Here is a 15,170-nt window from a genome sequence, read left to right on the forward strand (position 1 = left end):
TATTTGTTAAAGTACGTCTAACCCATTAGGAAGTAATCGAATTACGTAATACTTTTTTTGTGTGTAATAATCAACAATGATTTGTGAACTGTTTCCACAATATTTTCTGTTATATATAGAAAATTACACGAAGTAGACTGTGCATTCTTTGTTAGTTAATTATTATAAGAATATAGTATTGAGATTTAACTGTGTACACCGCAATATTATCTAACTTAATAAGACACGGCAAATTTTATATCTGCAGATAAAAAATCCACCAATCCATCTAGTTTTAAAATTTACGCGCACGAAGTCATGGGCAAAAGCTAACAGAATGATTAATTACTATGATTAATTTAAAAAGTGTATTTAGCACATTTTTCAGAAATAATAAAAAAAATCGTTTTAAATTAAGACAAATGTTAATCTGTGTTAAGTTATTATAGCGAGATAGCGCCATATTCTGTTTTTAAAGAAATTTTTTAAATTGCTTTAAAATCAGAAACGGCCCACCAAATGGAAAGTGGTACCCGTCGTCTATAAATATGAACAATGGACATAACCAAGTATACTGTGTCGCCCATAATACTCTTTTTACGTTGCCATTCCTGAGGGCTAAATAATTATGCCTCCGTATCCTGTATTTCGTTGCCATATCCAATCTTTAAAACGAAAAATAGTCATGCATACACAACTGTTTCACGTCAGAAACACGAATGGGACAATGGTACCCAAGCAGACTTCTTTCGTACACTCTCCTTCCGGAGAAAAATTTAAATATTTTGAGTCCATGATGATTTTATTCGTTTTAAAAATATTTTATGAAGTTTGGAGTCGTCGCTCAAATTTGTTTATATCATATAACATAGGTAGCAAGTATACTGATATACAAACTATTTAAGAGTAAATGCTTACCATTACCCAATGGCCATCTGCAACACCATGGATGTTATTTCTGCGTTGCAAACTCTAAAGAAACCTTCATTTTGATAATAAGATCCTTATACTGTAGTCAAATAAATTAATCAAAGCTCCTAAATTTACTAGTAATAGGTTTCGCCAGTTTTTATTGAACAGAGTTCCATAATTTCGCCAGGTTTTATTTGAACAGAGGTTGGGCACGTGATTTTTATACGTCATATTAGCGATATCTCGATATCAGACATAAAGGATATTAAACTGTATATGATATAGGATATTTCTTAAAGTAAAAGTGTATTATAAATAACAGTTGCTTTTTATAAGTGTTTTTGTGAATTAAAAGTTATCTGTAGATAGTTCTGTAGGTTGTTTTAAAAAAATAATAATATTGGAATAAAAATTTTTAATGTTTGCACCATGTTCCCACTTTGCTATTATCAGATCCGGCGGAAATCAGCTACCGTAAATATCGTGTTTACTTATTTAAACTGATGTATTGCCAATAAATTGTACGTTGTGAGTGATAATATATAGGTAAATGTAATCTAAGTACACATTGTTTATTATACTCTTAATTGTAACTTAATTATATTAAATACGTAGCTTTGTTTGAATCGAAGCATTTGGCGTTCCATTTTTCTGCCTACCCTAATAGGAGACAGGCGTGCCAGATATGTATGTATATATGTACATATACCTTATAAAATTATATAAATTGCCCATATATTTCAACTTAGATATAGTCTAATGACCGATTTATATTATTTAAACAAGGCATTACACACAATCTATAAATATTAATGTTAGCTATGTATTATATTAAGAATAAGCGTTTAAAAGTATATAATAAATTAGTAGGAAGTGTCTGCGAGATATAGAATGAAGTCTGAGCAGTAGATGTGTTTGTATGTAAAATTACACAACTCACAAAGTACAAAAATTGTTTTTAAGTTATTTGCAGGCATTTGTACCTATTGCCGTCAAAATTAAGAAAATCCAGAAAATGTAATTAATTCCATTGGAAAGTTTCACAAGAAATAAAGATATTTATACAAATACTTTTACTTTTTAGAGGAAATCCTTACATATATTATGAATTTAAAGTGAGTATGTTTTTATATTACTTTATTTAATTTATTTAATTCTTTATTGTACACACTAGTTATAAGAATATGACAGAGGTAATCAAAAGTACAAAGGCGAACTTAACTTTATTATTTCTTGTTACCTTTGCGGCTCAATTAATCGGCAAGAAATGTGGTACGAATACGTGTTGTATTTGGCACGGAAAAGGACATAGATTGCTTTTTATCTCAGTTAATTTGCATCTCCCGGTCACGCAGATGTAGTTACTACTAAAAACTAATTATTCTATAAAAACGAGCAAAAAAGAAACATATTCAAATAGTACGAAAAAATGGTTGAAAATGGTATAATTTTATGAAAGGGAGGTACAAACTAGCATGACGTGTTATAAGTTATATTATGGATTTCAGTAATATAAAACTATGAATACGTATTAAATTTTGAAGAAAACAGCATAACTAGTAGCTAAGTTCCTAAAATGTAATATCGAAAGTATTAGCATCCATCATTTTAGTAATCGTATAGTTTATTATAGTTGTATAATAGTTTTCAGTAAAACTGAACATGTTTCGTGAAGAAACAAGAAGGAAAAAGACTGAACAAAGTATATAATGTTAAGCCTTCCATAATAACGCGTCTAGCTATCAAATTAGTATGAGAAGCTCTACATTTTCCGTCGTTTTTGAATTGATTTCAGATGAATTAAAAGAGATGGGCCAGTTTGCAATTTATATGTATGTTATGCCTGAGCGATGACTTAATGTTGACCTTTTTGAACAAGCTGTGAGTCATTGTCTAGAAATGATGTGTGTTGTATATATTTTTTGAGCGCAGGTGTCGCATAACAATTTCATATCATACATACACGTATATATAAGTATTGTGTTTACAATTTGTATCTCACTATAAAATAGTATTAAATTGACAGAAAAAATAAAATCAGTTTGATTTTGAGTTACAGTTACTTATACTGGTACTAATATTAGTAATAGTTTGTTCGCCAGCTGCTTATTTGACAATTGCAATATTTTAAGATTTCTTTTTATGACAATTAGTTAGGTGTTATTCTGTTTTTCTAGGTGATATTCCATTTTTTTTATATATATATACATATATATATATCAGCACACACATTATATTTATATATATATATATATATATATATATATATATATATATATATATATGGGTATATATATATATATATTATATATATATTATTACGTGTATAATGATTCTGTCCTTTACGGGTACGTGGTATTAGATAGACACCATTATTTAACCAATGGCATTTTTATCATTTATATTTATTTGAGGATTTATTTTAGTGATATGGACTATAAATGAAAAATAAATTTTTGATTAAATTGATATATACATTTCTGTCATGATTCTGTATATTTGATAATATAATATGTTGCTTGTAACGAATTCAAAGCGGTAAGCTCACCAGCTAGGATTCAAATATGCATGATAAAACGTGGGCGGTGCCCACATTGGTACACCTGACGAAATGTTTCGTCTGCTTTACAGTCACGGATGTCTAAATATTTATATATTATTAAGATCATACAAATAAAGTATCTAATACCGTTCTTTACGGCAGTCTATGGGGGAGGCCTATGTTCAGCAGTGGACGAATAATGGCTGAAATGATAATGATACAAATATAATATTTGTAATACTATTATTAGTAACGCAAGACAATTCTATAGAAACCCGGTATAAGTAAAAACTTGAATTGTTTTACGTTAATGTTCTATGTAATTAAAAATAAATTGTTTAAATACGAGAAATAATATGCCCGTACTTCTATATATTAAGTGATTCACGTTGTTTAGTGTTTCGGTCGCAACATTTTCAATTATTTTATCCTTCAAGAGGCGTCCAAATTAAATGTTTTGCACACAATAAGTGGTCAGACTGTGGCCGGAACTAGCTCATAACCATTAAATTGGGACGCTCATTTAACTGTTAATTATTGCCGACGCTTGACTCATTAAGAAGTCAGAAAAAAAATAGTGATGTGAATTCGAGCAATATACAAAATTACACAGGAAATACGAGTGCTTAATTTTTTTTTTGTAGACGAAATAATATAAATTACAAGTTAACCAACTCTCGTACTTAGCCTACAGAATATCGATTCCCGTAATAAAAACCACAACATATTACAGCGGCTCATTGTTGAAAGCATTCTTTTTCTTGAATACCGAGTGCCGATTCCAAAGCCGCATAAACTTAACATGGTCGATCAATTTCGTATTCAATTAATTTAATTTATAATATTTTCATAGCCGTGTGATCCCGGCATAGACCACCCTTTCCTTTCCCGTGGATGTCTTAAGAGACGATTAAGGGAACTTAACGGGAGAGGGATGGGCAGCAGTGTCCTTCTTAAAACGTCTGTAAAAGCCTAACTGCGGTTGCAAGCCAAGCGTGGCAACTGCTAGCAAAACTTTTCTTATGGGGAAGGCAGTTCAGCAGTGGATAGTTAACGGCTGATATAATAATAATAATTTTTAGCCGACTACAAAAAAAGGAGGTTCTCAATTCGATTGTACTATATGTTGATGTATTTAGTATAATTAAACAATGGGTTTTAAAGAAAATAACTGTTATAAAGAAAATACAGAAGACAGACTACGACAGTGAAAAAGAACAGTGTGGCAATTATAAAAACAAAAAAGTATAAAAAAATTCGAGAATAACTAAGAAATTGCAACAATATCTATTTATTTATGTTCGTTACCTCAAACTCCTCTATATCTTTCTTCATCCAGAATATTACGAGTATGTCTATTATGATGCCGTAAAAGTACTAAGAAGCGACAAATAAACTTTTATTCATATATATAACATTATGTAAAGATGGAGTGAGAAGCACATTTATAATATTAATAATGATATTAAAACTGAACAAATACACGGAAATATAACTAAAAATATTTTTTGTTTCTCAGTTGACTAGTAAAATGTGATTATCAACTTCGATCGAACAACTTTGCAACTTCAATTATAGGTTTTTGAACAGTTTGTTTTTATGAGAATCCATCCACTGATCTCCGTTTTTAGTCGTCTCTTTTTAACAGACTACTCGCGATTATCATGATGAAAGTAGTTGATTTTGAATTTTGATATCGGTATAAGACAAATTAATTAAATAAAAAATAAAATATTCTTATAAAGAATATATTTAACTGAATTAGGTGCTATTTTTAAGTTCCTATCACTAGTTAATTGATTAAAATTATCTTGTTTAATTCCTCTACCATTAAAATACGTGCGACTGCTAACATTTGAATTTTGTCTACTATCAATAGAGGTTCTACGACTTTCCATACTAGTCATTAATCTTAATTTTATTATCGTAAAAAACTCAAAAACTATGGCGATTGACGAGTGTGCTAGTAGTCACGGAGTTAAAATTTGATCTTCGGGGATTTAAACCAGAAATATTTGTTATTATTTAAATGGCAAATATAATTTTAGAAAAATGTATTAAATAATTGAAACGGTGTAAGGTAGCTGTTTTCACGTAAAATGCGTAAATAAACAAAAGAACAGGTGGGCAAACACCATTTGTTTTATTAACGTAGCTAATGCAGAAGTATCTCAATATTATTTTAGTAGAAATAATAAAAATCTTACTACTACCACAAAATATTACGCATAATCAATTTAGAGTATTCTATACTATCATAAATGTGTAAGTTTGTGAGAATGTTTGTATTGGATGAATGTATGTTTCACGCAAAAACTATTAAATGTATTTGAATGGACGGATAGGTTATATACTAACTTGAAATTAAATTGAATACCTTTATTAATATTATAAATGTGAAATTGAGTTTGTTTGTTGCAACTTGGCGCCTTTACAGTTCAACCATTCGTTATGAAATTTGGTTGGTATATAGGTACAGGGATAGAGAATGATATAGATTACTATTTATCTCAGTTTATCGATATATATCCATAACACGGATGGGGTCATGGATAAAAGCTAGTGTTCAATATTTTCTAAGTACTACTCAGTAGATTGCTGAGCTATAAAAGAGATTGCTAAGTATTATATTCAGGAATGAATTGATTTAACGAGATTGGTAGTGATGATATGGTATATTTCCAATTGACTAAGAGTATAACTAACGAATAAACAGGGTTTTATATACCAAACAACAAATAAAGCATATTATCAACCAGAGGGAGACTTTGTACAAAAGTCGTTTGCTTGGGCACCTCTGTCCCATTCGTGTTACTACTGTGAAGCAGTTGTGTTAGCTTGGCTGTATTTCGGTTTGAAGGACGGGATATGGTAGTGAATTTACAGGGTACAGAGGAATAACACCTGAGGGAGAATAATTGTGGGCCGTCGACTTGTTTGCGTTCTAAGTTGCATAAAAAAATAATCACAGAGAAAATGGCGAGGCCACACATTAACCCAGCACGTACAGTGCTAAATCAATAATTAATAAAATCTGTTTATTTTTCTTACATGCTCGTACGAACATAAGATGTTACTCCATACCTATAATATATAGATATAAATTAATATTGATTATGGTAACATATTAGAAAGTTTTAATTGCTGAACTTTAATATAAAGGTATTCAAAATTTTAAGCAGTTATATAATGACATGAAATTGTTTTTAGGATACTTTGCATCTCCGAGAAACAACAAGAGTATGTTTTTGAGCCGAGTCTTTCATGAAGTTTATATTATTTTAGCTTCCGTTTACATTTCGTTTTACCCTCCAGATGTTATCACAATAACTTTCAATACAGTTTTGAGATGATCCGACTGTTGAATGTAATTATTAAGAATGTTATTGAAGATGTTTTCCTTTTTCCATTCCAAGAACTTATTTAAACAAAATTAAAAAGAGATGATTGTTTACATTTAACCAATGTTATTATCGAGTTAGTGTATGCCCCTACATACATTTCTCGTAACTATCGATAAATATAAATAAATCGAAAATATCGATATGCAACATTTATATCAATTCTCATAAAAATATGTAAGAAGGTTGTTGATATGTTTTTTCCACTTTAATGAAATATATTCTATTTAAATTAATATATATAGAAACATATATGGAAGACATAAACATGGAAGCAGGCACATAATTTATAAACTAATTAGCGGCTCCTGCATGGCTATATATTTATATTTTTTTAAAATGAATTATAATGGAATGGTAATTCCGCCAGCGATATCAGTATGCACTGGCGTGACACAGGTTGAGAGAACACAGGTAAGCATGAAAGCAGGTCAGTTGGCCCATTGTGACGAATTCAACAAGAATTAACCGTAATAGCTTCCAGAAGGAAATCGCATGATGATCGATCTGATGGAGTATATTGCTAGTAATGGAGCTACTAGTCTCCTATGTTAACAATTTCTTCCTTCCTTCGGTTGTGTATTGTAAATATCATAAATAATAAATCTGCAAATAATATCTAAATAAAAGTTAAAGCCAAAAAATAAGTAGAGAAATAGATACATTGTGTTTTGTATTATTTAAAGATGTTTTACAATGTACCAGTCGCCACTTTGATTTCGTAACATAAATTAATGCAATAAAAATGTAAAGAAATATTACTAAGTATATGATTTAATTTAGAAATAAAACCTTTAATTAAACTCATATATAATTTAGATTTGATAATAATTTACACAGGCACTCAATTACTTATGGTGTCGTTTCGATCCCTCCCTAAGGAGTAGGAGTATAATGGAAAAAGCACAGTCCTTATACGATTAAAATTCGAAGATTAGTCGTATAAAATATATTTTTTAGGATATTTAAAAAAAGTGGACCATTAGATGGAATTTTTGTAGGTATGTTACGCTTCAAGTACCTATCTTTATTAAATCTAAACCGATTTTTTTGCAATCTTATAGTGTTTACTTCAGTGTTGGGTCTAAACTGATTTTGATACGATTAAAATTACTATTTTTTTTTTGTGGATATATATCTTAAATTATTATCAGTGTTTGTGATCGCAGGTCGTTGAATCAATATTGATCTAGGTAATGTCATCGGTAAACTAAATATTGGATGTTTGTCAAGAGATTAAAATGATTTGACGAATGGTTTGAATGATTTGATGATGTAACTTTACCGCGAACTAATAAAAATTAATTTTTAATAAAACTTCTATGTGAATACACAATACTAATTTAAGGAAAACTGCAGGACATATCTAGTAGTGTATAGATTAATAAACTCAGAGTGGAAGCCATATTAGTGGCCGGGTGTGCAGCAGACTGGCACACGCTACGTTACGGTAACCAGGTGGTACGAACCAGCTGACTGCTGGGCAGGCAGCTACGCACATGTCGTGGAGTGTGTCAGCCGCGTGCCAATATTATATTATCTATGCCAATATAATACTTATTCCCTAGCGTTTATTATTATTATAAAAAGAGGTTTTAAATTCGACGGTTTTTTGTTGTGTGTATATTATGCAATCTCTCCACCAATTATGTAATATCGATCACGCCTATTTTCATGATCTTTCATACTCATAATGTGCTAGCCCTCAAGCTAGGCTACTGATTTTTACAATGCCCTCTGTTATGAAAAACGAGATAACTGACTTCCGAGTATGCAACTCAGAATACCAAGCCCTGAAGCAATTTAGACAAGTTAGTTCCTTCAATTAGTCAGACTGAGAACTGAACTCTTGACCTCATTCACGCAAAACAATACTTTCTTTAATTTACCTGTATGATGTTGTACAAATAAACAAATAATCTATTTTAGTTGCGTTTAATTAATTACTGTTTGTAAATCTTGAGTTTTATTTTGTGTAAAATCTATTTTAAAATGTCAATTATGATTTGCATTCATTCATTCATAAAAATTTTTGAATGAAATTGTCGTATTCATTGTACTACATCCTGTGTTATTGTTGCAGTATACCTGTCTACCTTTTTGGCCTACTATTTATAATTAGTCCTGTACCTGAGACGCCTTGTTCCGACGTGATGGCAACAAAAAGATATTATGCATTGTATTAAAAACGAAGCGGTTTGCGTGCCGCAGCCGAGCGCGCTTCGTATTGTTGCTCCTCAAGCCGGTATTGAAACTATCGCTTCACTGTTGTCGGTTCAGGTATTTATGAATGAACGTGACGGTTTAGTGAGTGGGATGTTAGACCGCGGTCACAGCCAGGTAGAAAATTACACTTTTGGAATTCTTTCAACAGTTCGCTTCGAGTAGGGCTACTCAACTCGTCACCCGATGGGAAGCCGCAAAGCGGGGCGAGGGGCGCCGCTAGCGCGCATGTGTCGAGCTCTTTCCACTGAGACGATCCGAATCCCTCCCTCTCAGTTAATTTACAGCCGTCGCGAGTGCTTACCGTGCCGACATGTACCGCTCGCCAACTTTCTCGATTAGTGATGTGATACGATATCGAAATGTAGATGCGACGCATGACTAAAATTTATTAGTTTTGACTTTTTGGATTAAATGCTAAAAAGTGACATATTAAATGTGGAACGTTGACTAACGGATATGTTATAGTGAAAGTAATCAGAACGTAAGTTGGATTGGAATCAAAATGAAGTGGTTTATAGTGACAATGAGTGTGATGGTGTGGGAAACAACTTTAGCTGGTATAGCGCCAGCTGGATCTTGCCCTGCAGTGTGTATGTGTAAATGGAAAGGAGGCAAACAGACAGTTGAGTGTGTGGGTCGAGCTCTTATCACAGTGCCAGAACCCGTTGACCCTGCTACTCAAGTTCTCGACTTATCAGGGAATAATTTACAAATTCTTCCCCAGGAAGCCTTTGCTAGAACGGGGCTTGTTAATTTACAACGTGTATATCTCCGTAACTGTAATATAGGCCAAATACATGACCGAGCATTTAAAGGTCTTACAAATTTGGTGGAGTTAGATCTCTCTCACAATTTACTTACACAAATACCATCAAACAGTTTTAAAGACGCCCCTTTTCTCAGAGATTTGACTATGGCTCAAAATCCAATTCTTAAAGTACATTCGGATGCTCTTAGTAATCTTGGCAGCGTAGTGAAACTTGATTTGTCTAAATGTGACATTAGAGATATAGCGGCAGACTCATTTAGTAATTTACGGTCATTAGAGTCATTAAAGTTAAATCATAATAAGCTTCGCGATTTACCTCTGAGTTCGTTGGAGCGAGTAGAGAAACTGAGAGCTATAGATTTATCTGATAATCCTTGGACTTGTGATTGTCGATTACGAGAGCTTAAAATGTGGCTGACTAAACATAAGCTACTATCGACGCCGACTTGTTCAGGTCCGACACGGTTAGCAAATCGACCGTTTTCGGAATTACCAATAGAAGAGTTCGCTTGTAAACCTGAAATATTACCGATAAGCCGTCATATTGAGACCGAAGTTGGAGAAAATGCCACAATTACATGTAAAACAGAAGCTATACCGAGCGCTAACATTAACTGGTATTGGAATGGGCGATTACTTCAGAATGGAAGCCATTTTAATTCACATCAAAAAGTTTATATATTTGAAGAAGGAGACTCAAGAAAAAGATCATCTTTGGTGCTTACTAACACACAAGAATCTGATTCGAGCGAATTTTATTGCGTAGCAGATAATAAAGGTGGAAATGCCGAAGCTAATTTTACAGTACATGTAATGCAGAAGCCAGTAGGAATGCCTTTGGGGAGCGCACAAATAGCAAGTTTGGGAGCTGCTTTGTTTTTGGTTGTGATTATTGTCTCTTTGGCTCTTCTTATTACTTTTGTTCGATTTCGCCCTGTACCTGCTTGTGAAAGTAAGACTCCAAATACCTTGGATCGAGTCGTATCTGGAAATGAAGTACATCCTGCTACAACAGACAGACCGCACGTAGCTGTATTGGCTAATAGACAAGAATCTCCCAATTATAATGATACAAAATGTAATCCTGTATCTAAGCCTCCACGGGTGAATGACATACCATATACTACAAATCATTATGAAGGAAGAGGCAGTATAGTAACTTCTGGTGGACCAGTTGTTGTTTCTCCAACAGTATCTGCGACTATTGATCCTGATCTTATCAATGATACGAGGCCGGAGAGTGTTGCTCGACCAGGAAGCGGCGAATATGCACGAGAGGCTTCCGACTCGTTGTATCCATCAGGTCTATGGGATCAAATGAAGATGAATCAGGCCAGCAATTTGTCTAGGGCTGTAAGTTCAGCTATACCTGCATATTACACAGATCGGACGCCGATTATTGAAAATTGTAGTGTGGATGGTTCACAAGAAGAACTAGGCTTCATGAGTCGTACATTTCCGCGTTCTCATGCGGTGACAACGGCGTCACCGGCATCGTCAGGCGATGGACCATATCCTCCCGATTACGGGCTACCAGTGGGCGGCGCGCGCACACTGCGAGTCTGGCAACGGGCGCCCCCAGTGCTTCCACCAGTGTCAGCGTTAAAACGCGTTCTTACCATCACCAGGCCCTCAACTGAGGAGGGTTTTCAGGATGGCTGTGCTACTGACGTTTAGATTATATACGTACTGTTTACATATCTAGATGACATGTCACCTTGTACATTTGTATTTTAAGCTAGCATTCATCTATACGTACGGTATATATAATCTATACCTACACAGGTTGTTAGTGTAATATTTTTTGTATCATATAATTTATTTAGAAAATTAAGTAATGGAATGTTACATTGGATCCAAATGTTAAGGATCTACGACTGATTAGTTGAGGAATGTAAGTGTAAAATAATACGTGATATGGAGTGGTATTGTTTATGATCGCCAAATAATTTAAATACTGAGTACGAAATATATCTCGATTGTTGAAATTCAAATAGGATGTTACACTATAATATAATTATTATTAATAACTAATGTGTGAGCAACGCTTGCACAAAAGAAATAAATAATTACCCAAAGATATACAATTCCCCCTGAAAGTAATATAAAACTATATTACTCTAATTGTATTGCACGATCAGTGTTCTTTGATGTACGATAATAAATGTGTAAATTTTATGTTTGAAAAAAATAAGAGTAATAGATAATGAAGAAAAATAAACAAGGCGATTGTGAAAATGTATGTTTTGTTTGAATCATCTCCTTTCAGTATACAATACAAGCTTTCTCCTGCGGCATTACCTATGTGAATCTTTAAGTTAGGATATAATCTGTGTATCAAATTTTGTTCAAATCTGTTCAGTTTTTGTATAAAAGAGTAACATGTATTAATCCATACTAACAACATTTCGCGTTTATATTAGTAGCGGGAAGTTGAATTTATGAAATAGGTACTCTTTATTTCGCAAATGTGGAAAAGCTACTGACTTAGCGACTGGATAAAATAAATGTAATGAGGCATTATATTTTGTATTATGAGTCACTGTTCTTAACGAGCTGATTTGTTTAATATTTAAAATATATCAAAATATTGTTTAATAACTTTTGGTTATTGTGGTGGTTTTACTAGTCTCCAAATTGGATGTCGGAACTATGAATCTAAATAAATAGGTAAGTATTTTGTTATATTGTGTACTTACTCATTTTTATATCTATTCAAACGTCAAGCATCAAAATTCAAGCGTCAAACAAAAAAAAATTTAAAAGTTTATTATCTATTTTTTGGTTATTTACTGATTTATATTCTAGGATTTTTAAAGAACAGGTAGAAATTATTATATATTAAATACAGTTTCTAATAAAAAACCGTATTTAATCTCTCTAGACATGAATTTCTTGTGTATAAATTTTATTTAATTTCGGATTTTACTTATTATACCTAAGCTCTTAAAATTTTAAATACGTTGACTATAGTCAACGTATTTAAAATTGCTATTGTAGGTATAATTTTAAATGTTATCGCTTTATATTAATATAATTTGAAATATAAGGGGTATATACATATAATATAACATTTAGAAAGAATAGATCTCTAGATAAATTTAGGTTAAATTATTGTTCGTGTATTGGAACAGGGGAAGGTTTCTGATTGAAAGTAAGCCTAGAGTCCTATTTGAACCCATAGGTACTATAACAAGGAGACGGCAAGGGTGTGGAGTCCTCAAATCAAACAGAGGTTCCGCGTGTAATTAGATTACTCAAACCCTAGAGCATATTACTTAACCATCGTCGAGAAAAAAAAATCCATAAGTTTGAAAACATTTTTTTTTTAATTTGTGTTAATATTTAATAAATCGTTATAAACAATTTCTTTTCAACTTTTATACATTGTTAAATCGCTAATTTAATGATTTCTAACTTTTTAACATTAAATACGTGGAAATTTTTTGTTCGCATGTGGTTGGAATTAAATAAAATTTAATATATCAACAAAACACTGTGCTCCTATTAAAAAAAAAAGATTTATTTTAATAAAATTCTAATAATTATTAACTAATTTAAAAGTATTTATAAAAAATTCAAAAGTACAATAATGAACATAGTATTAACATCCTCCAGGTTTCTAAATATTCCTAGCAATATTATGTAAACATTTGTAAATTATCCGAAATGAAGTCGGTTAAAAGTAATAATGAACACAAACTGTTAGCTATTGTAGTGAGAATTGAATCCACAACCAAACGATTACAACCTCAACGTCCGGACCACAAAGCCATCATGGCTAAACTCATCCATTGTAAAAAGAGCCGACAGCTTATCGACAAAAAAGGCTCAAGCTCACCTCACAACGTACCGGAGAAAAACCGGTTAGCGTTATTTCATTTCCGTTCAATTCAGTTTTTTATTAGAACCGAACCTTAAACGAGTTCAATGGAGTTCGGAGACACGGAGTGTGGAAGTTAGTTGATAAAGAAATACGAATAAGTAGACTGAACACTTAAATCCTTAAGATAAAATAATATTAGTATTATCAGTAATCTTAATGTGTAATAAGTTTTTTATTTTATTATATTGAAATATTGATGATGCTATAAAATTTATTTCGCATTGACTAAGATTTCAATATTTTATCCTTTTTATAATTTTCATTTAGAATTACGTCTATTTCATTTCTATCAGTCTTTACACATATTTACTCTACAGATGTTAATTTTAAATTCATTAGATCTAATAAGTATGGATACTTATTGGATCTTGTTTTGATGGAGTGTAATAATAATTATTTCTATTTTGAGTATCTATCTTCTAACAAATTTACTAATTGCTTACATAAAAAACATTAGTTAATAAATAAGGATAAAAGTTGAATATTGTGTGGATGTTTGAGAATATCATAATTATGTAATTCATATAAATATATATTTAGTATTATTACTTTAATTACAATAAATAAAATATTGATGATACTATAAAAAAGAAATAAAAAAAATATTTTATCTCCTATACAAAATTAATAAGTGGTTATTCAATTAAGATGTTTCATATATACATATACAATTGGAATTTCTGTTATATATAGTATATATTGTTTGTGATAAATAAGAAAAAATACTAATAAAAGAAAACGTTGAAGGAGTAAATAAAAACTCAACAACCACTACTAGTTTAGAGTGCAAAAGTAATGGCAAAAAAATTTCGTTACCTATTAAACTATAACAATGTACTTTCACTTTGTACTTTTAAGAAATTATAATACTGTTTACATTACATTAAATATTCCCAGATTCTTATTACACTATATCTTTGTTCTCTGTTTACGTTAATGAATTGTAAGTCTTTAGAGAGAAAACAACTGATAAATAAAAATTTTAAATTCTTGAATAATTGTAATGTGACAAATTCTTAGTTCTACAATTTAAAGAACTACTGAAAGTGTACTTCTATTATGAAATGCAGGTATATGTATAAATGAATAGTAACCCCAACTGCACTATCGGTATACTTTGGCGGGGTACTAATAAGTGATGTAGTGATGAAATTTGATCAGTTTCACAAAATTAATTAATCACAATGGTGTTTGTTAGACGAAACCGCATGGAAGTGGACCTGACAAGCAATGAGGATTAATCTCACCATTACTGACAATTCCTTTCCTCCAATGCTAGTACATTGATTCCATAGAGAGTATGAGGTATAATATTAAAAAATATGAATATTTAACAAAAAATTCTTTAACAGAATTACAGGATTATGATTCATTTTTAATTTCAATTATATGATATCAGAGCACATTAGTAGACAGTTAGATACCTAATTAGAAATCAAAAGTAACATTTTTAAG

At 31.5% G+C, this 15,170-nt stretch overlaps 1 protein-coding gene across 1 annotated transcript; it reads left to right on the forward strand.

Annotated features, from left to right (window-relative positions):
* Nucleotides 1-9,235: 9,235 nt before the first annotated feature.
* Nucleotides 9,236-12,071, forward strand: LOC113512326 (leucine-rich repeat-containing protein 24). The gene has a single exon (XM_026896135.3). The coding sequence runs from the start codon at nucleotides 9,563-9,565 to the stop codon at nucleotides 11,504-11,506; it is 1,944 nt and encodes a 647-aa protein (XP_026751936.2). The 5' UTR covers nucleotides 9,236-9,562; the 3' UTR covers nucleotides 11,507-12,071.
* Nucleotides 12,072-15,170: the final 3,099 nt, after the last annotated feature.

Source organism: Galleria mellonella, unplaced genomic scaffold (assembly GCF_026898425.1).
Source record: "Galleria mellonella isolate WM207_F2 unplaced genomic scaffold, CSIRO_AGI_GalMel_v1 utg64, whole genome shotgun sequence".
NCBI classification, from domain to species: domain Eukaryota; kingdom Metazoa; phylum Arthropoda; class Insecta; order Lepidoptera; family Pyralidae; genus Galleria; species Galleria mellonella.

Excerpts from the sequence above, each read along its gene's own strand:
- LOC113512326 (XM_026896135.3), top strand. The coding sequence starts at position 9,563 with ATGAAGTGGTTTATAGTGACAATGAGTGTGATGGTGTGGGAAACAACT.